This window comes from Mesoplodon densirostris, chromosome 18 (assembly GCF_025265405.1).
Source record: "Mesoplodon densirostris isolate mMesDen1 chromosome 18, mMesDen1 primary haplotype, whole genome shotgun sequence".
Lineage (NCBI taxonomy): Eukaryota > Metazoa > Chordata > Mammalia > Artiodactyla > Ziphiidae > Mesoplodon > Mesoplodon densirostris.
In genome coordinates this window covers 48047910-48068961 of record NC_082678.1, presented here as the reverse complement: position 1 = coordinate 48068961, position 21052 = coordinate 48047910, and the positions used below count along the sequence as shown (strand labels likewise).

The 21052-nt window shown below is 60.7% G+C and overlaps 2 protein-coding genes across 3 annotated transcripts; both read left to right on the top strand.

The window, feature by feature from the left end:
* The first annotated feature begins 1111 nt into the window (after positions 1-1111).
* On the top strand, positions 1112-12593 carry WDR81 (WD repeat domain 81). Its single transcript, XM_060081411.1, has 10 exons — positions 1112-5128; positions 5876-5983; positions 6237-6427; positions 6541-6731; positions 6980-7145; positions 7224-7389; positions 8075-8764; positions 9706-9851; positions 10135-10314; positions 11371-12593. Exons 1-10 carry the CDS (start codon positions 1435-1437, stop codon positions 11689-11691), a joined length of 5853 nt encoding a protein of 1950 aa, XP_059937394.1. The 5' UTR covers positions 1112-1434; the 3' UTR covers positions 11692-12593.
* Positions 12594-13393: 800 nt separating this feature from the next.
* On the top strand, positions 13394-19870 carry SERPINF2 (serpin family F member 2). Of its 2 annotated transcripts, XM_060082079.1 has the most exons (10): positions 13394-13580; positions 14712-14778; positions 14922-14960; positions 15082-15144; positions 15424-15625; positions 16077-16220; positions 16367-16570; positions 17012-17154; positions 18626-18830; positions 19458-19870. In XM_060082079.1, the coding sequence occupies exons 2-10, from the start codon at positions 14716-14718 to the stop codon at positions 19868-19870; spliced, it is 1476 nt and encodes a 491-aa protein (XP_059938062.1). In that variant the 5' UTR covers positions 13394-13580; positions 14712-14715. The 2 variants fall into 2 exon arrangements, with proteins under 2 accessions (XP_059938062.1, XP_059938063.1); XM_060082080.1 differs by lacking the exons at positions 13394-13580; positions 15424-15625 and having other exon boundaries at positions 14716-14778; positions 15082-15154.
* Positions 19871-21052: the final 1182 nt, after the last annotated feature.

Sequence of the window (21052 nt, the reverse complement as noted above, 5' to 3'; positions counted from 1 at the left end):
TACATTTTTTTAAAAAACGGTGGTTTTAAGTTATTACTGCCCAAGGTCACGTGACCAAGCACATCAGGGGCTCTGGCTGCCCCTTCAAGAAAGATGGATGGAATTAGATCATGGCTGAGCCATTCCAGTCTCTTCTCTAATTAGGACTTTATTTTATTCTTAAGTGCCTTTATGGAGCTCCCACATCTCCACACCAGACTCCTACATGAGGCAAACTCTCCTTCTAGGAGTGGGACTCAAAAAACAGACAGTGGGTTCGCCGTAGACAATGGCCTATCTATCCTGCAAATGAGTCAGAACTGAGACCCCTTGAAGGAGTCCTGTAGTTTGGGTGCCAGCTCACTGGTTTCCGCTCCCTGTCCGTGCTGCACCCTCCCCCCAGCCACCGTGGCATCTGCAAGGCTCTGACCACAGCAGGCAGGCTCTGCAGCGAAGCAGAGGCAGCTCTTCAACAGGAAGTCTTGGGGGAACATTTCCTCCCACGAACTCCAGGCCTTTGAGCCTGGGCCTCTTCTCTCCCCCAGATTGCCCAGAATTAAAAAAAAAAAAAAAAGGCGTTAAGAGGTCTGTCAGTGGGGAGGACTCCAGGTTAAAGGATCTGTGCACCACCTTCTAAGTCTCCATTCTGCCCCTTGGACAAGCCTCTTTGGAGGCTCTTGGTTTTCACCTGTAAAATATAAATAGTAACCGTCCCTCCTACCTCACTGAGTGTTGTGAGGGCCAAATGGAATGTTACTGATGAAATATTTTGTAAAACTAAAAGCTCTTTTTTTTTGGTAGGCAGCATGGAGGCGGTGAAGTGACTTATGTCAAAAGTCCCCCAAAGTCCCAAAAAACCGGCTTCGGGTTTCTTCTCTGTAAAACCAGGGGGAGGTGGGGTGGTGGCAGGGATGATCAGCCACTTAAAGTCTGCCATCTCTAGGGAAAGCCTCCCTAGGTCCGCGACCCAGCACATGAAGGAGGAAGTAGGGAGGGGAGGGGAAATCCCGTGGGTCGCTCAGTATTCTCCTCTCCTGCCCCTTTCACCCCGAGCAAGCGAAGCTGCCACCGGGCCCAGCAGAGCGCTGGGAGGGAGGGCGCCGAGGCCGGCCGGGCGGTGGCGCGGGCGGGAGGCGGGGTCCCCCGGACCAGTCGAGCCACGTGCGGTTGTTTCCGTGCCGGGGCGATCACGTGAGCAGCATCAGCTGACCCGTCACGGTGGAGCCCGGCGGTGGCGCCCCGCATCCCCCGCCCTGCCGCTCTCGGAGTGCAGGACCTTGCTGAGGGGTAAGTGCGCCCCCGCGCCCCCTCTGTCCCCGGCCCACCCCCGCCTCCTCCGCCCCAGCCCCTGTCCCTCTCCCATCCCCACCCACCCGGCTTGGCACTCCGGAAGCTGTGGCGAGGAGGGCCGTGGCCGGGCTCAGCCCCGCGCCGCCCCCAGGCAGCCAGGAGGGGATGGCCCTGGGGAGCAGGGGGCGGGAAGTCGCTCTTACCACCGAGGCCGAGGGCTGGTCACCGCCCCCGAGCCCCGACATGGAGGAGCTGCTCCGGAGCGTGGAGAGAGACCTGAACATCGATGCCCGGCAGCTGGCTCCAGCCCCGGGGGGCACCCACGTGGTGGCCCTAGTGCCTGCGCGCTGGCTGGCCAGCCTCCGCGAGCGCCGGCTGCCCCCGGGACCGTGTCCCCGCGCTGAAGGCCTGGGCGAAGCGGAAGTCAGAACGCTCCTGCAACGCTCCGTGCAGAGGCTGCCCCCCGGTTGGACGCGAGTGGAGGTCCACGGGCTGCGGAAACAGAGGCTCTCTTACCCGCTGGGCTCCCTGCCTTTTGAGGAGGGGTCCGGCAGCCCGGAGACCCTCACTCGCTTCATGCAGGATGTGGCTGCCCAGAATTATCGCAACCTGTGGCGCCACGCATATCACACTTATGGGCAGCCCTATAGTCATAGCCCTGCTCCTGCAGCTGTCCCTGCCCTGGACTCAGTACGACAAGCTCTGCAGAGGGTCTATGGTTGCCCCTTCCTGCCAGTGGGCGAAGCTACCCAGTGCCCATCACATGCCAGAGATGGCCCCTGTCCTCCTCGGGGCAACCCTGCCTCTCCCAGTCTTCTGAGAGCTGAGGCTCTGTTGGAGTCACCAGAGATGTTGTACGTGGTGCACCCTTATGTGCAGTTCTCCCTGCATGATGTGGTCACCTTCAGCCCTGCCAAGCTGACCAACAGCCAAGCCAAGGTGCTCTTCATTCTCTTCCGCGTGCTGAGGGCCATGGATGCCTGTCACCGCCAGGGACTGGCCTGTGGGGCCCTATCTTTGCACCACATCGCTGTGGATGAGAAGCTTTGCAGTGAGCTACGGCTGGACCTGAGTGCTTACGAGAAGCTCAGAGAGGATGAGAATGAGGAGATGTCTGTAGCAAGAAATGGAGCAGGCATTGAGCCTGGAGGGGAGGGAGGGAGGGGACCTGGGTGTCCCACCTGCCAGGAGGAACTTAGGGACCTCGTGCTAGACTGGGTCCATGGCCGCATCAGCAACTTCCACTACCTCATGCAGCTGAATCGGTTGGCAGGTCGGCGGCAGGGGGACCCCAACTACCACCCAGTGCTGCCCTGGGTGGTGGACTTCACCACGCCCCGGGGGCGCTTCCGAGACCTGCGCAAGTCCAAGTTCCGCCTCAACAAGGGGGATAAACAGCTGGACTTCACGTATGAGATGACGCGGCAGGCGTTCGTGGCAGGTGGCGCGGGGGGCGGGGAGCCACCACACGTTCCCCACCACATCTCTGACGTGCTTTCTGACATCACATACTATGTGTACAAGGCTCGGCGCACACCCCGGTCGGTGCTCTGTGGACACGTGCGGGCGCAGTGGGAGCCCCATGAGTATCCTGCAAGCATGGAGCGTATGCAGAGCTGGACACCTGATGAGTGCATCCCCGAGTTCTACACCGATCCCTCCATCTTCTGCTCCATCCACCCTGACATGCCTGACCTGGACGTGCCGGCCTGGTGCAGCTCCAGCCAGGAGTTCGTGGCTGCCCACCGGGCGCTGCTGGAGAGCCGAGAGGTGTCCCAGGACCTACACCACTGGATTGACCTCACCTTTGGCTACAAACTCCAGGGCAAGGAGGCCGTGAAGGAGAAGAACGTGTGTCTGCACCTGGTGGACGCCCATACGCACCTGACCAGCTACGGCGTGGTACAGCTCTTCGATCAGCCGCACCCCCGGCGCCTGGCCGGGGCCCCTGCCCTTGCCCCTGAACCTCCACTCATCCCCAGGCTGTTGTTCCAGACCATCCAGGAGAGCACAGGCCGGGAGGACTTCCCAGCACAGCTTGTGAATGGAACAGGCAGGCCGGTTTTGGAGGCCACTCCCCATGAGGCTGCCTGGGCCAGGGACAGGCCGGTGGTGGGGGAGGATGACTTGGAGCAGGCCACAGAAGCTCTGGATTCCATCTCCCTGACTGGGAAGGCAGGTGACCAGCTGGGCCCCTCCTCCTCCTCCTCTTCCTCTTCCTCCTCCTCCTCCTCTTCTAGTCAAGCCCCTCCAGGCCTCCTGCCTTTCTCAGGGGCCTCAGCCTCTCGACCAGGCCGCCGGAACAAAGCTGCTGGGGTAGACCCCGGGGAAGGTGAGGAGGGCAAGATTCTTCTTCCGGAGGGCTTCGGTCCTCTGCAGGCTCTGGAAGAGTTGGAGAAACTGGGCAACTTCTTGACCAAAGGCCTGGGGGGCCGCTTGGAGGTGCCTCAGCAGCCCCAGGTCCAGCGAGCCGTGCAGCTGCGGGACCTCTTCCATCGGGACATGCAGGCGCTGGGTGTCCTGTTGGCTGAGATGGTGTTTGCCACCAGGGTCCGGACACTGCAGCCTGATGCGCCTTTGTGGGTACGCTTCGAGGCTGTTCGGGGGCTCTGCACACGCCATCCCAAGGAGGTCCCTGTGTCTCTGCAGCCCGTGCTGGACACGCTCCTGCAGCTCAGTGGCCGTCAAGGCCCCGTGGTTGCAGGGAGAGGCAAGCTGGACCCGCTGTTCGAGTACAGGCCCGTCTCCCAGGGCTTGCCCCCGCCCTGCCCGGCCCAGCTCCTCAGCCTCTTCAGCTCCGTGGTTCCCTTCCCTCCGTACTTCCCCGCGCTGCACAAGTTCATCCTCTTGTACCAGGCAAGGCGCGTGGAGGACGAGGCCCAGGGGCGGGAGCTGGTCTTTGCTCTGTGGCAGCAACTGGGTGCAGTTTTGGGTGACATCACCCCCGAGGGCCTGGAGATCTTGCTGCCTTTCGTGCTGTCACTCATGTCTGAGGAGCACACAGCCGTGTATACGGCCTGGTACCTATTTGAACCTGTCGCCAAGGCACTGGGCCCCAAAAATGCTAACAAGTACCTACTGAAGCCTCTCATTGGTGCCTACGAGAGCCCCAGCCGGCTACACGGGCGCTTCTACCTGTACACCGACTGCTTCGTGGCCCAGCTCATGGTGCGGCTGGGCCTGCAAGCCTTTCTCGTCCACCTGCTGCCCCACGTCCTGCAGGTGCTGGCGGGTGTGGAGACCTCCCAGGAGGAAAGCAAGGGCCTGGCGGGGGCTGCAGAGGATGAGGAAAGTGGGCTCCTGGGGGCCAGGCCTAGCTCCTGTGCCTTTGGGGAGGAGATCCAGATGGATGGGGAGCCGGCTGCCTCCTCGGGCCTGGGGCTCCTGGACTACACGTCTGGCGTCAGCTTCCACGACCAGGCCGACCTCCCTGAGACAGAGGACTTCCAGGCCGGGCTCTACGTGGCCGAGTCCCCTCAGCCCCAGGAGGCTGAGGCTGTGAGCCTGGGCCGGCTGAGTGACAAGAGCAGCACCAGCGAGACCTCCCTGGGCGACGAGCGGGTGGCAGACGAGGGGGGCGCCCCGGTGGACAAGAGCAGCCTCAAGTCAGGTGACAGCAGCCAGGACTTGAAGCAAAGCGAGGGCTCCGAGGAGGAAGAGGAGGAGGAGGAAGGCTGTGTGGTGTTGGAGGAGGGGGATGGGGAGCAAGATGAGGTCCCTGAGGCGTCTGAGCTCACGCTGTCCAACACGGTGCTGTCCATGGATACGGTTGTGGCCAGTGACGGCGGGGCTGACGGGGAGGAAGAAGAGGAACCACTGACCGAGCAGTCGGAGGGCAAAGAGCGGAAGATCCTTCTTGGTGAGTTCTCAGGCCTGGAGGTGTTGGTCTAACAGTCATCATGTGCGGAGCCCTTGCCCCGTGCCAAGCAGTGGGTTGAGCAGATCCACACGCAGCAGAGCCGTGGGCCTGCCCTCCTGGAGCTCACGTCCATGCTGTAGGCAGTCTTCCGTAAGCATGAGTTCTGTTAGTGCTACAAACAGCATGGCTGGCTACCACGAGGGAATAGAACATGGGCTTAGATCTCATTTTCAGGGGTCAGAGAAGGCTTCCTTGGAAGTAGGGCCCGCTGAGGTTGAATGAGGAGGAGGTAGCTGGGCAAAAATGGCAGGTTCTGTGGTGGGAAGAGTGTTCCAGGCAGAGGGAACAGCATGTGCGAGGCTCTGAGGCTGTCACGGTTCCATTAAAGAATCTGTGAAAGGCCAGTGCGGTTAGACCGAGAGGGTGAAGAGAAGCGGAACGGGAAGAGGCCAGAGGGGGTGGTAGCCAGGGCCTCATTTCGGAGCTGGGGGAGATTCACTGAAAGGGTCACCTTCCTGCTGGGTATGCCCGAGTAGAGGTGCCTGGAGCAGCCCCAAAGCCAGACTCCCATGGGCCAGCTCTGCAGCTGCTAAAGGGAGGGGGGTGGTGGCGTGGGGTGGCCAGGCGCTGGCTGGGCTCCTGGGCAGAGTTGGAGTCCGCGTCGGCTAGGCGGGGTCCGTGGGGTGGGGTGGGGGAGTAGTGAGCCGCCGTTATCTGATGAGCTCAGGGCCTGCTCCCGCCCTGCAGATACGGCCTGCAAGATGGTCCGCTGGCTGTCCGCCAAGCTCGGCCCCACTGTGGCCTCGCGCCACGTGGCCCGGAACCTGCTCCGCCTGCTGACGTCGTGTTACGTGGGTAAGGCCGGGGATGGGGCTTCCTCCAGCCCTTGGCCCATCTTCGTCCCCCTGTAGCGGATCCTTCCCACTTTCACCTCGGACCACCTCCTGGCCCGGTCCTGGGTCCCAGTCTGTAAGCTCCTTCCTTCCTTGGGTGAGGCACGGGGAGACCCCAAGCTAGAGTGAGCAGGAGTGGCCGCCACAGTCCCTGAAGGCCCACCTCCCTCCTGCCCTCCACTGGCTACTCAAGGCTGCTGGCCCTTCCTTGGCAGGGCCCACCCGGCAGCAGTTCACCGTGAGCAGTGGCGACAGCCCCCCTCTGAGCGTGGGCACCGTCTACCAGAAGAGACCAGTACTGGGCGATATAGTGTCGGGCCCCGTGCTCAGCTGCCTCCTCCACGTCGCCCACCTGTACGGGGAGCCCGTCCTCACCTACCAGTACCTGCCCTACATCAGCTACCTGGTCAGTCACCATTTGGCAGCCGGGGTCTGGGCGGCTGAGGGCCGATCCAGGACCTCTTTGGGTTCCCGGTGGTCTGTGAGGCAACCTGGCCCTCATCTGCTCTGTGGCCCTAGGTGGCCCCGGGTAGTACCTCAGGCCCCAGTCGACTGAACAGCCGCAAGGAGGCGGGGCTGCTGGCAGCGGTGACTCTGACCCAGAAGATCATCGTGTACCTCTCAGACACCACCCTCATGGACATCCTGCCCCGTATCAGCCACGAGGTCTTGCTGCCCGTGCTCAGCTTCCTCACTTCCCTCGTCACGGGGTAGGGCCCTGCACCACCCCACAGGGGAGCAGCCCAGCTGAGGGGGCGACCTGGGGCGCGGGGCGTCAGGAGTCCTGGTTCTCATCCCAGCTGGGTGACCCTGAGCAAGCCACACCTGTCTGTGCCTTCGTTTCCTCATCTGGTCTGGACCACTTGGTCTTAGAGCTCCTTTCGTTTACAGCTTTGGATAGATCTGGGAAAGCCCTGCAGAGTCAGTGGGGGCTGGAGCGTATAAGCTCTATTTCCAGGTTCCCAAGTGGAGCCCAGGCCCGGACTGTCCTGTGTATGAAAACCATTAGCCTCATCGCCCTCATCTGCCTGCGCATCGGACAGGAGATGGTCCAGCAGCACCTGAGCGAGCCTGTGGCCACCTTCTTTCAAATCTTCTCTCAGCTGCATGAGCTTCGGCACCAGGTGGGCAGACCTACCTGGCTGGGGTGGGCTGGCCAGGGGCCGTGGCCTCCGCTGACTCCCCGGGCTTCCTGCCCACAGGATCTGAAGCTGGAGTCCGTGGGCCGCAGTGAGGGCCAGCTGCCAAAGGTGGCCTTCTCCGATGGGCAGCTGCGGCTGGTGGACCCCACCCTGCTGGACGAGCTGCAGAAGGTGTTCACCTTGGAGATGGCGTATACAATCTACGTGCCCTTCTCCTGCCTGTTGGGTACTGGCCCATCACTTCCCCTCCCAGCCTCTGTGGCCACAGCTCTTCCCCTGGGAGGGCCCCATGCTCCCACAGCCTCTAGAGTCAGGAGTGGGTGTTAAGCACAGTTCTCTGGGTCAGAGCAAAGGGATTTGGCCTTAGGCCCCCGAGTCCCAGTGACATATAAACAGGGATTGAGCTTTGGCCAGCAAGGAGGCACGGCAGCAGCCTGGCCTGTCCCTGGGGCAGGCATGGCAGTCAGCCTGCCGGACTGACGTCTTAGCAGCCGTCTGAGAGGAATGAGCAGCCCACTGTTCACGTAGCTTCCCGTATAGGCCAGGCCCTGTGCCAAGCGTCTACGTGTGTCATCGCCCTGAATAGGATGAACAGCCCTGGTCAGATATGTTGTCATCCCACCACTGAAATCTAGGCTGTGGGAGGGAGAGCATGACCTGTCCTGTTCACCGTTCTGTTTCTGATGCCCAGCATGGCACGCAGCACATGTGGAAGATGCTCACATGTCCATACTGAAGGAATGAATCCACATTTTCCTGGGGAGGAAATAGGCTCAGAGATGAAGAGTTACTTGCTTAGAGTTGCACAGACAGTACCTGCCCTGCCTTCTGTGGTTCCCGAGCCCTTGGGTGGGTGGTGGCAGTCGCTTGCCATCTCCCCTAATCTCAGGACCTCTCCCGCTCCCACTTAGGTGACATCATCAGGAAAATCGTCCCCAACCATGAGCTGGTGGGGGAGCTGGCGGGGCTGTATCTGGAGAGCATGAGCCCAAGCAATCGCAACCCTGCCAGCGTGGAGCCCACTGTGCCCAGCACCGGCCCTGAGTGGGACCCCCAGGGTGGGAGCTGCCCCCAGGACGACGGCCACTCGGGGACCTTTGGGAGCGTCCTGGTCGGGAACCGCATCCAGATCCCCGATGACTCCCAGCCTGAGAGCCCCGGCCCGCTGGGCCCCATTTCCGGGGTGGGTGGCGGGGACCTCAGCAACCAGAGTGAGGACAACGCGCTGAAGCTGGAGCTGCCGCGGAGCGCGCACGGGCTGAGTGGGAACTGGCTGGCGTACTGGCAGTACGAGATCGGCGTGAACCAGCAGGATGCCCACTTTCACTTCCACCAGATCCGCCTGCAGAGCTTCCCCGGCCACTCAGGGGCTGTCAAGTGTGTGGTGCCCCTGAGCAGCGAGGACTTCTTCCTGAGTGGCAGCAAGGACCGCACTGTGCGCCTCTGGCCCCTCTACAACTCTGGGGACGGAACCAGTGAGACAGCCTCGCGCCTCGTCTATGCCCAGCACCGCAAGAGTGTCTTCTTTGTGGGCCAGCTGGAGGCCCCGCAGTGTGTGGTGAGCTGTGACGGGGCTGTGCACGTCTGGGACCCCTTCACAGGTGAGCGGGCCCAGGTGAGGTCTGTTGTGTTGCTGCTGTCCTGTACTCCACCAAGGGTGGTGGGTTGGGGTATAATGGTATGTGGTTTAGGGTGACCCAGTGAGGCCACAGAGAGGAGCATCTAAGACTCAGAATCCGTCATACCCAAGTTTGAATCGGCTCTGCCAACTTACTTGCCGAGTGACCTTGAGCAAGTCACTGCTGCTGGAAGTATCAGTTTTCCTATCTGCAAAATGGGAATCAGAACAGCTGCTTTAGAAGATAATGCATAGGGGTTTGGCTTAACGTGGAGCACATAGTACCTGGTTGGTAATCAGTTGCTCACTTATTTTTTGTCATCATTGTAGGCAGAAATAAGGTTAAAAAGCAGGGGGTGAGGAGGTAGAGTAGCACTGAGGTAGGTGGTGGGGAGGTAGCTTTCGGCGGGGGTGCTGTGTGAAGAGAGGGGCCTGGCTTGGCCGTGGAAGTAGGAAGGTGGGAGGGTCAAGAAACATCTTTAGGGCTTCCCTGGTGGCGCAGTGGTTGAGAGTCTGCCTGCTAATGCGGGGGACACGGGTTCGAGCCCTGGTCTGGGAGGATCCCACATGCCGCGGAGCGACTAGGCCCGTGAGCCACAACTACTGAGCCTGCGCGTCTGGAGCCTGTGCTCCTGCAACAAGAGAGGCCGCAATAGTGAGAGGCCTGTGCACCGTGATGAAGCGTGGCCCCCACTTGCCACAACTAGAGAAAGCCCTCGCACAGAAACGAAGACCCAACACAGCAAAAATAAATAAATAAACTCCTACCGACAACATCTTCAAAAAAAGAAACATCTTTAGCAGCATTTATTGAGGTTTCCTGGGATGTGGGAGGCAGGTACGGGGTGCGTTGGGGGGATAGGAGGAGTCGAGGCTCTTCCATCAGTGGCCGGGACCCAGATCCACCGTGCCTTTCCTTCCCAGGGAAGACCCTTCGCATGGTGGAGCCGTCGGACAGCCGGGTGCCCCTGACCGCCGTGGCTGTCATGCCCGCCCCCCACACCAGCATCACCATGGCCAGCTCTGACTCGACCCTGCGCTTTGTAGACTGCCGGAAGCCTGGCCTGCAGGTCAGGGGCATCCTGTTCCCTGAGCCCTGGCCTGGGTGCCTGGCAGGGAGGAGAGACCCCTGCAGAGAGGAGGCCAGGGCAGAGTTTCTCTTTGGTGACAGATCATCCGCAAACCCTGGGGGGTGGGAGGTGGGACTCTGGCTCTGGGATTTGGGGAGCCCCCCCTTGATGGGGGACGAGGCTCAGGCCTTCCAGCTGTGTGGGTTGGGGGATGAACTGGACCTCGGGGAGATGCGGGTTGGAGCAGGCGGTGGCGCCTCATCTTGTCTTCCTCTGCCCGCAGCATGAGTTCCGCCTGAGCGGCGGGCTGAACCCTGGGCTTGTCCGCTCCCTGGCTGTCAGCCCCAGCGGCCGGAGCGTGGTGGCCGGCTTCTCCTCAGGCTTCATGGTGCTCCTGGACACCCGTACGGGCCTGGTTCTGCGTGGCTGGCCTGCCCATGAAGGGGACATCCTGCAGATCAAGGTGACAGACCAGGTTCCCTTCCCCTCCTGGCTGACTGCTCCAGCCCTCACCTCTGCTTAGAGCCCACCCAGGACAGGCTCCAGCTGACCTCCCTTATACCTGCCCGAGGGCTGATGGGCAGGGAGGGTCAGGAGGCAGCTGCACCGCCGGGGCCTCGGCAGGAGGCTGGCCGCTGGGAGGAACCGGGGGGCCGAGCTGACCCTGCTGCTTCCTGGCGATGTTCTAATGAGTAACCCTTGTCCATATTTGTCTTGCTTGGAGGATCAGGGGTCGGGCCCTGTCCATGACCCAGTCAGGTTAAATAAAGCTCAGCTGGGAGGCTGTTTACTGCCCCCAGACCACTGAGCAGAGTCCATGCCCCCAGCTGGGCTGTCCCTGGTGCGGGCAGGGGCGGATTGGGCATGGGAATCCTGCCCCCACCTCCACCCCCAGCCCATTTTCAGTCACAGACCTCAAGAAACTGCTCAGGGAGGTGCAGGAGGGGAGGAACAGGGCTCTATGTGGGAGGGTTTTTCCAGGCAACTGGGACTCCCTCCCCATCCTCAGTGGCAGCCAGGGCACATGCACTGCCACTGCTGGGGGCAGGCAGCCCCTGGTTCCCTCCAGGGCCCCCCAGGGGATCCTGGGTTCTGGGTGCCTCTAAATTCTGACTTTCCAAGAAAGCATCAGGAGGTCTCTGGGGTCAGCCTGGGTGTTAATCCTGGCTCTGCCACTTATTGGTTCTGTGACCTTGTATGATTACTTAACTTTCCTGAGCCTTAGTGTTTTCCTCTGTAAAATGGGAACAATGACAACACCTTCCTCATAGAGTTGTTATGAAGATTAACCACGGTAAGACGTTTAATGTACCTAATACAATGCTTGACATAGTAAGTGCCCAAATTATAATGATGACTAGGTTGATGACACTTAATATATTCCTGTTAACTAACATTAATATAACGTGGGAGGGTGGCAGCCTGTCCCCGGCCCAGGACGCCCTGTCTTCCTGGGAGATCCTATGGGAGGAAACAGGAAGACCCTGGGCCCTGCTGAGGCGCTGCTCTCCCTGGGCAGGCGGTGGAGGGCAGTGTCCTGGTCAGCTCCTCCTCGGACCACTCCTTGACTGTCTGGAAGGAGCTGGAGCAGAAGCCCACGCATCACTACAAGTCAACCTCCGACCCTATCCACACCTTCGACTTGTACGGCAGCGAGGTGGTAACCGGCACCGTGGCCAACAAGATCGGCGTCTGCTCCCTGCTTGAGCCGCCTTCCCAGGCCACCACCAAGCTCAGCTCCGAGAACTTCCGTGGCACGCTCACCAGCCTGGCCTTGCTGCCCACCAAACGCCACCTCCTGCTGGGCTCAGACAACGGGGTCATCCGCCTCCTGGCGTAGTCCGAGGCAAGAGCTGGCCAGGCGGAGGTGGGCACACGTCCTCCGGGAGTCCATCCCTCACCTTTGTTTCCCCAGCAGCATCCCTCCTGGCAAGCCTCAGGCCCCATGCCCTGGGTACCCGCATGGCCTGCCAGCTAAGGTGGCATGGAGGTCTGGGCTCCTGAACCCCCAGAGCCACTGAGGCTGCCAGAAGGGATCTCGTTCATGGCTTAGGGCGATGCTGCTCCACTGAGCCAGCAGGAAGCAAGAGGCAGAGCCTGGAGAAAGCATCGCTGCCCTCTCTTCTCCCCGGCTCCACCCTCTGCATCCACATGGGGACAGGAAGCTCTGGAAAGGGGAAGCGAGACTCTCCCTGCCTAGCCGGTCTCCAGCCACAGCACCCCTTGCTGGGCTCTCTCTGCCCCTGTCCTGCAAGGACGGGGATGCCACCCCAGTCCAGGACACTGATGGTGCTTGGACTCCAGCCTCTAAGGGCTGGCCATGGTCCAGGAGTTAGGGGCCTTGGGCAGGGGTTTAAGTGTCCTCCCAGCCAGGCCCTGCCCAGTGTGGGACCAGTAGGGGAAGAAAGAGGGCGGGACCAAAGGAGAGAAGATGGACTGGGCCCGGTGGTGGCTGCCAGGAGCGACCCCATGCCTTGCCTGCCCACCCGTCACTACAGTGTTTGTGCCTTGAGCTGATGAGACAGCCCCTGGGTCCAGAGCCCCTGGGGGAGCAGGTCCAAGACCCTGAAAGAAGGGACAAGAAGGATCATTTCTGCATCTCAGGTCTCCCCCAGGGGACAGGAAGACCCAGGCATCCCCGGGTCCTCACATTCTGGAGCAGAGATGAGGTCTGAGGCGGGGCCTCTGCTGCCTTCTCACTATTTGCAATAGATGTAAATATGATCAATAAATTCTTTGGAAGAGCCATGGAACCGAGTGAGGCTTCTCTTTTTTCGGCCGTGCAGTGGAAGCGCGGAGCCCCAACCCCTGGACCACTGGGGAGGTCCCTGAGTGAGGCTTTTCCTGACGACGGTGCCAGGGTGGGGAAAAGTTGAAACCCTGCAGCTTCCAGGACAGCGAGGAGAGAGTGAGGAGGTGCGGAGGCAGCCTGATCACTGTTCTTCAGGCGGTACTGGGTACAGGGCTTCTGGTTCGTGCAGCCCCAGGCCAGTTTCTAGAACCCTCACCCTTGAGGAGGGTAAGGAGGTATTGCTCCTGATGAAGTAGGGTGCTGGGAGAGGCTGTGTCCCTCTGCATCTTTTCTCTCCCCACCCCTGCCTTCTGGATCCAGGCTGGAGGCATCCAACCAGGAGCCTGGGCATGTGAGGGTTGAGGATGGGCATCATCCTATCCTGGGTTCCCTGCGTCGTCTCTTGCAGCTTCCGCTTCCCTCCTCTTGGGAGGAGGAGGCAGTTATGGGGGAGAGGAAAGGACATTGGAAGTAGGAACCTGGATGTAACTCTGAGCCCAGCTCTGTGCCCTTGGGCAGGTCACATAGCTTCTCTGAGCCTGACTAAGACAGGGATAACCTCTCACTTCACGGGGTCACTGGAAGGCCCCTGTCCTTCCTGGATCTGCCCTCCGGCTGAGGACAGCCTCATCGACCGTCTCCTGAACCTCCTTTCTCCAGGCTCAAGTGGGACCCACATCTACGGGGGTTCCAGGTAGCTGTCCCAGTATTAGATGCTTTGGTGGGAAAGGGGTTTTTGGTCCCAGTATCAATGTTTAACCGGATGTGCAGGTCAATATTTACCAGAAGAGAAAGCAATTGGAACAGGGGTTGGCTGAGAGCAAAGGTCCTGGTGCAGGGGAGGGCTCAGCTGGGCTGGCTGGAACCCGGGCAGAGCGTGGGGAGCACCCAAGTGGGGCCAGAGGGACATCGTGTGCAGCAGCGAGAAGCCTGCCGAGGTAAGATGGGTGGCTTGGCCTGGAGCTGCCCACCTAGCCGAGGGGGTCTGGGCTGAGTTTATTCAGGAGACCTGTCACTTCTCCGTCTCCTGGGGTGATGAGCAACCAAGGCGGAGGTTCTGGGGGGAGTCCCTCTGGGAAGTGAAAGACTGGAAGCCTTTTCTTGCCAGGAAGATTCAGAAGCCCAGGTTGGAGATCAGGGCCCTGGCCAAGGGGATGTGGGATGGGGATGGGGCCAGGGGTGATAGAAGGATGCTTGAGATGGGGGCGGGGTGGGTGTGTGTGAGACCTGCTCCGAGGCCGGACCAAGACCTGCCCATCCCCACCCGCCAGCCTGGCTTCCCGGAGCCAGCCTGGGGCAGAGAGGGGGCCAGGTCCTGTGTTTTCCGTAAGTCCAAAGGTGGCTCTGGCCAGAGTCATTCACTGGGCTCTGCTGTTGGGTCAACAAGGCCAGTCTCTGGCCCAGCCCACCACCCCTGCTGAGACCACAGTCCCGTCCACCCTTGTGGGCAAGAGCAGACCAGCCAGCAAAGGGCAGCCAGTGGGTAGGAGCTCCGGGGTGGGAGCCCCAGTGTGGAGGAGGCTGCAGCTCAGGCCTCCCAGAAGAGGGCCCTTGGGCTGGACTGACAACAGCCATTGCTGAGTGCCAGGCCGTGTAGCCAGGGCTCACGAAGACTGACTTAGGTTGGTCCCCGCAGTACACACGGGTAGAGGTAGGGACTTTCGCCACCATTTTACAAGATGAGGCAAAGCCCAGAGGGGTTAAGGGAAATGTCCTACGTCCTCTGCCAAGAGGCGCAGCCTGGACTCAAACCCAGGTCTGACTCACAACACCAGGCCTTGAAGAATGGGGACGTTTTTTTGTTTGGGTAATATTTTCCCCCTATGAACAAAAACATTTTCAGTGCATGAAAAGTGAACAACCAGAAAACACAAAGGGGAAAAAGCAATTCAGGGGGGGGTTCAAGCAATTCACCGCTCAGAGTGCTGTGCTTTGGGCGTGTGTGCTGCCGCTGTCGCTGTCCCCTCCTTGGTGATGGCTCAGGACTTCGGCTGCCCGTGAGCGTGAGGGTGGGATTCCACGGCGGGTGTGGGCGCGAGGAAGGAACGGAGGCTTCCCATCCCGCACAGGAACATGGCGCTGCTCTGGGGGCTCCTGGTGCTCAGCGTGTCCTGCCTGCAAAGCCCCTGCTCAGCGGTGAGCCTGGGCCACGGTCTGGGTGGGGCGGGGAGGTGGCAGCGGGAGAGGCCAGGGGTCCCGGGCAAAGAGGAGGGGGGCAGGGTCGAGGGAGGTCTTGGCTTTAGGGGTTCCCTCGCCTCTCCTCGTTCCTTTCTCAACAGTTCTCTCCTGTGAGCACCATGGAGCCCTTGGGCCTGCAGGTACTGGGGAGAGAGAGGCACGGCAGGGAGGAAGGCCCCAGGGGGGCCTCGCCTGTGGCTGGTGCAGGGTGGGGAGACCTGTGGGAAGGGTTGCTCTCCATCTGCTTCCTCCTTTCTTCAGCTGATGAGCGGGCAGACCCAGCAGAAGCTACCCCCACTTTCCCTCCTCAAGTTGGCCAACCAGGTACAACCAGGTGGGGCTGGGGAAGAGTGGGCGGGGCCTGAGGGAGGAGGGCCATCAGCAGGGGCAAGGAAATGGGGGGCGGGTGGCAGTGAGGCTGAGGCCTGAAGGGAGAGGGTGGGAGGGACCAGAGGAAGGGACCTAGTCCCCTGAATGCCATTGCCCATGTCTGGACTGGGACAAGGCCCTGCTGTCCCCAGCACAGGGGCTTTGAAGGAGATCTTCAACACAGAACCTGGAGCTGACCCTTTGACCCCACTGACCCCTAATCTGTCCCTGCAGGAGCCTGGTGGCCAGACTGCCCCAAAGAAGGGCCCAGGAGACTGTAAGGGATCCCCAAACCCGGAGCAGACCCGCAGGCTGGCCCAGGCCATGATGGCCTTCACCACAGATCTCTTCTCCCTGGTGGCCCGAAGCTCCACCAGGCCCAACCTGATCCTGTCGCCTCTGAGTGTGGCCCTGGCACTGTCTCACCTGGCTCTAGGTACTGTGGGAGCACCTGTCCAGACCAGCAGAGCTGGGAGGCCAGTAGGAACTCATTACCTACCCGAGTTTACGAGCAGGTGGTTCCTCCATCAGGGTCACTTGGATGTTTGGTAAAAATGCAGACTCGTCTCTGTGAATGAGAATCCCAGGGATTGGGCCCAGGATGTGCTTCTGGTGATTTTTGTGCAAGAATATGATAGGTACAATGTCTCCGTTGGACTGGAGGGTCTCACTGTGGGACCTTCCCCAGAGAGGGAAGGCAATAGGCTGAGGCTGCCCAGATTGGCAGCAACAGAGATGAAAGTAAACTTGGGAGTCCTGTCCCTCAGACCAGTTCAGGATATGGGAGGAGAAAGTGTGGTCTCGTGGGCATGCTCACTGTAGGTATTCAAGAGGGACAGGAGAGGGCAGTGGGGCGGGAAGGGCCACAGCTGCTGTGTCCCCTCCAGGTGCTCAGAACCAAACGCTGCAGAGGCTGCAGCAGGTGCTGCACGTGGACTCAGGGCCCTGCCTCCCCCACCTGCTCAGCCGCCTCTGCCAGGACCTGGGCCCTGGGGCTTTCCGATTGGCTGCCAGAATGTACCTGCAGAAAGGTAGGTGCTGGTGGCAGACACTCCCTAGGTTGTGCCCTGGGGTGGACAGGGGTGAGGGAGATGGGTGTGGGCTCAGGCAGCCAGTCGGAGCACAGGTGGTTGTGGGGCCCAAGTCCTGGCAACAGCCTGTGGGCGATTCTGTGCAGGATTTCCCATCAGAGAGGACTTCTTGGAACAATCAGAACAGCTCTTTGGTGCAAAGCCCATGAGCCTGACGGGAAGGAAGAGGGATGACCTGGAAAACATCAACCAATGGGTGAAGAAGGCCACAGAGGGGAAGATTGAGGATTTCCTCTCAGATCTGCCAGATGACACAGTGTTGCTTCTCCTCAATGCCATCCACTTCCAGGGTGCGCTCCTCCCCTTCTCGGGTCCCTGCCCGCAGACCCTACCCCTGCCCCGTAGGCACGCTTTTTTCTGAGGGTCCCTCTTCCTCCCCAGGCCTGGGCCGAGAGGGTAGGAGACAGGTAATGGTGTGGCAGGACGGAGGCCCAGGAACTGGATGGGGCTGACGTGGAGAGAGTTCCCTAGGAGGAAACCGAGTCTTAAAAGACCCAGGGGAGGTTCCTGGGAACATGGCAGGGCAGGGGAGAACGCAAGTCCAGGTTCTGCAATCGCTCCAAGGAACAGACCTCAGATTACCTGGGTATCACCTGGCACAGCACCCCCTGGCGCCTCAGCCTCCACCTTTCATCCCTTAAGTGGGTTCTGGGTGGGATGGGGAAGAGACTGGTGGGGTAGAATCTACCTTGATCCCAGTCTATATGGCCCCTGCCCTCTGCTGGATTCAGGCTTCTGGAGGAGGAAGTTCGACTCGAATCTCACGCGGAGAGACACTTTCCACCTGGACGAGCAGTTCACGGTGCCGGTGGACATGATGCAAGCCCGCACGTACCCGCTGCGCTGGTATCTGCTGGAGCAGCCTGAGATCCAGGTCACCCTTGACTCCCCAGCCTGGGCTTGGGTGCTGGGAGGTGGAGAAGGGAGTGGGCACCTGTGGAGCAGGCACAGGGGTCAGGGGTGTGCCCCACCTTCCTTGCAGTCACGTCACCGGGGCAGGTGGCTCTGAAAGGTCTCGCTGTGCCCCCATCCAGGGAAACTGAGGCTCCAGGCACTGCGGGTTTAGTGGAGCACAAGGAAACCAGATCCCTGCTCTGGGGAGGGAAGACACACACAGTGCACGAGCAAACATAAATCAACAGGATAATTTCAGATAGTGGGGGGAAAGGTATTTTAGCTAGAGTGGTCAGGGAACCTTCTTTGAGGAAGGGACACTGAGTTGAGTCCCAGGTGATCTTTGGTTATGGGGGTTTATTACAAGGACCCATGGGTCGTGGGGCAGCACAGGGCCTCAGCACCCTGAAGCCTGGGAGATGCGACCTGAGCGCTCACACGGTGCTCCTTGGAAGGGAGGATCTGATTGGGATGGCTTTGTCAGCATCCTGATGGAACATTCTGATTAGAGAGAGTGCTATGTCAAGCTATCTCAGGTGCAGCCTCCCTTGCTTCCAGCCTAAACATGGCCCCCTTGGCCGAAGCGGCTGCTCCCTGGGCCGGTCGGCTGTGGCTGAGACGGCAGTGTTGGTTAGTTTCACAAGGCCTCTTCTGAGAGGGGCTGTGGGCGAGGCAGGCCCTTGGAGCAGTGTCCCAGCTTCTCTCCGGTTCCCCCTGACACGTGGTCCATCTGGTTCTCCTTCCCGCCAGGCTGGGTCCTGCCCACACTTCCTTCACCCTTCCGTCTCCATCCTTGGCCCTCCTTGGTCTTCCTCTTGTCTTGCCCGCCCTCTGCGGACTGGCCCAGGTAGCCAGACACTGGCACTCCCCCTCCCGCCGCAGGGGTCCTGCCCCCTGGGTGCTCTGCCTGGAGCCCGAGGAGTGACATCCACCAGGGCCCATGGAGCCCAGTGGTTTTCACGCTTCTTTAGCTGCGGAAACTCTGTTCACGTGAACTCTTACCCCAAATCACAGTATAAATACACAGCCAGGCAAAGTCACTGATGGAGGAGAGAGGAGTGGATAGGGTACCACCCTTGGCAGCGGCTCCTCTGCTAGGGCAACCTGGGCCATTGTATGCGTGGAAGTGAGAGGCGGATACAGGGGGTTCCTCACCCTGAGTCACGGGCTAGCTGGTAGCAGAGCGGGAGAGAGAAAACTACCAGTTACTGAGTGAGCGCCGCCTATGTGCAGACACTCGGCCAGAAGCTTTAAAAGCTTATCTCTTTCCGTCACATGTCAGCCGGCAGTGTGTGCAGGTAGTGTTACTCCACAGGTGAGGAAGTGGAGGCTCAGGGAGACCCCACACACACCTGTGAAGGATGGACTGTCTCATAAGCGATGCTGGCCCAGTCCCCACCTCGGCCTGGGTGCTTTCCGGTCCTCATGCTGTCTCCTTGCCTTGTCTCTAGGTGGCTCATTTCCCCTTTAAGAACAACATGAGCTTTGTGGTCATCGTGCCCACCCATTTTGAGTGGAACGTGTCCCAGGTGCTGGCTAACCTGAGCTGGGGCATCCTGCACCAGCCCTTGCTGCGGGAGAGGCCCACCACAGTCCAGCTGCCTAAGCTGCATCTGAAATACCAGATGGACCTGGTGGCCATCCTCAGCCAGCTGGGTAAGGAGGCCGGGCGTGGGACAGCTCCCGGCTCAGCCGGACGGGGTGGGTAAGGAGGAAGCCCCCAGCCGGCAGGTCTGAGTCAGAGCTAGACTTGTGTCCTGGCCTTTTCTGGGGCTTAGGGAGGTGAGAGGGTTTGATATGCACCCTCGGACTCTCTGTCCTGGGCAGGGGGTGGGGCAAGGGAATGAGGACCTGCTCTGCCCAAGACTGAGCATCGCAAAGAATCCTGGGTGGAGGGCCAGGGGTGGCATGTGAGCCTCGCTGACTCTGCTGCAAGAGGCACGAGGAACCCACCACGTACGAAGAGCTGAGTCTCACGGGGTCGGCAGAGGAGGAATCAGGTACTTACAATTCAGCGCTAAGTGATAAGACAGAGGGCTTCTCTCTAGTCCACCCAGGGAACTATTGAAAAGGCGTCTGTCTGGACTTCAGGGCAGGGGCTCGGGGAAGGCTTCCCGGAGGAAGGAACCTTTAAGCTGATACATGCAGGTTAAATAGGAGTTAACCAGCAGTCTGTGGGTTCAAGGTGTTCCCTGGCCGGGATGCCAGACACCCTCCCAGGCAGGTCCATGCAGCGTACGGGGCAGAAGGCAGCTCTGACCAGCCATCTCCTGGCCTGCGCAGGCCTGCAGGAACTGTTCCAGGCCCCGGACCTGCGTGGGATCTCAGACCAGAGCCTGGTGGTGTCCAGCGTGCAGCATCAGTCCACGCTGGAGCTCGGAGAGGCCGGCGTGGAGGCGGCCGCGACAACCAGCACGGCCATGTCCCGCATGTCCCTCTCCTCCTTCAGCGTGAACCGCCCCTTCCTCTTCTTCATCCTCGAGGACAGCACGAGCCTGCCCCTCTTTGTGGGCAGCGTGAGGAACCCCAATCCTGGCGCGCAGCCGGAGCTCAAGGAGCAGCAGGACTCCCCTGACAACAGGGACTTTTTCCAGCACCAGAAAGTCTTCCCTCGCGGAGACAAGCCCTTCGACCCTGACTTAAAACTTGCGCCCCCCTCGGAGGAGGATTACCCCCAACCTAGCAGCCCCAAGTGAGGGGCTGTGGCCGCCAGCAGCCCGAGTCCCTGCTTGGACCAGCCTCTCAACTCATGGGACTCTTTCCAAACAGCTTTGTGGGATTGCGGGCGGGGGCCTGGGGCGCAGTCTGGGAGAGGGGAGGAGGGGAGCCACTCTCTCGTCTCCTCTTGGGGAGTTTGGGGAGGGGTGGCGCTGGGAGGAGGGCGGGCATCCGGGAACCATGGGCCTTGATCCCACGTCATTTCTTCCAAAGGGGCTCAGGGGGTGTCCTCGTCTGGGGCTTGGGCGGGAGGGCAGCTGTGGATTCATTTTTGTCAGGAAGGTAGGTAGGTTATTCCCTAAGTTGGCTGGGTTGCCTCCACGCCTGTTTACCAGGGACGGAGGGCCGGGGAGCAGTGGACATCAGGCTGGGGAGACGGGGTGGCCCGGGGGTGCCGAGTGCCGTCGTGGGGTTAAACGTGTGGGTGGAGGTCGAGCACCCCGTGCAGCTGCCTCTGCCCTGAGCTGCCCAAGGCCCACCAGCCTCCAGCCCACCCCGTGGCCTCAGTCTCCCCGCTGGTCCTCGGAGGTACCAACACTGCCGGGACTCCCCTTTTGTCCTCTCCCCTCTGTCCCCCCTGCCTGGTGTCTCAGTGGCCGAGGGGTGGGGGGCATTAGCTCCCAAAGGCTCTTTTGTAAAGTTTTTGTAGTGATTTTTATGCCACCTGAATAAAGAATGAATGGGCCTGTCTGCTGTGATGTCACTGTTTGGGGCATGGGTGGGAGCAGGGGGGCTGGAGGAAGGCGGGAGGAGGCCACGGGCTGGGCCCCCAGGAGCAGCAGCCCTCTCTGTGCCAGGTTTGGCCTCTGGCCACTCGCCAGCCCTTCTCCACCATGCCATCCCTCTGACTTCACCAGCCCTGCCCAGGGCCACCCCCTTGCCAGCCTGGCTCTGCTCTCAGCCTGTTCCTCTCTACAGACCTCAGGCAGCCGGCAACAAAGGCGACTCAAAATAGCACCAGCCTCCTGGTTTGGGAGAAGAACTGGCAATTACGGAGCTTGAGGAGTTTCTAATTACATGCCAGCCCTTCTGCCTGGAGCTGGCGCCCGCCAGACGGGGGCGGGCAGGCTGCCGGGAGCACCGGCTCCAGCTGGAGGCTGTCAGCGCCTGAGGATTTGGGGGAAGCAATTGGGGGCACCTTGGCACAGGGCTGGGGGCAG

Bases quoted from the DNA above. Each gene is read 5' to 3' on its own strand.
- WDR81 (XM_060081411.1), top strand. From the start codon at position 1,435: ATGGCCCTGGGGAGCAGGGGGCGGGAAGTCGCTCTTACCACCGAGGCC. The intron at 5,129-5,875 runs GTGAGTTCTCAG...CCCGCCCTGCAG, and splicing joins AGAGCGGAAGATCCTTCTTG to ATACGGCCTGCAAGATGGTC. The intron at 10,315-11,370 runs GTGACAGACCAG...CTCCCTGGGCAG, and splicing joins GGGACATCCTGCAGATCAAG to GCGGTGGAGGGCAGTGTCCT.
- SERPINF2 (XM_060082079.1), top strand. From the start codon at position 14,716: ATGGCGCTGCTCTGGGGGCTCCTGGTGCTCAGCGTGTCCTGCCTGCAA. The intron at 16,571-17,011 runs GTGCGCTCCTCC...TGCTGGATTCAG, and splicing joins CAATGCCATCCACTTCCAGG to GCTTCTGGAGGAGGAAGTTC. The intron at 17,155-18,625 runs GTCACCCTTGAC...CCTTGTCTCTAG, and splicing joins TGGAGCAGCCTGAGATCCAG to GTGGCTCATTTCCCCTTTAA.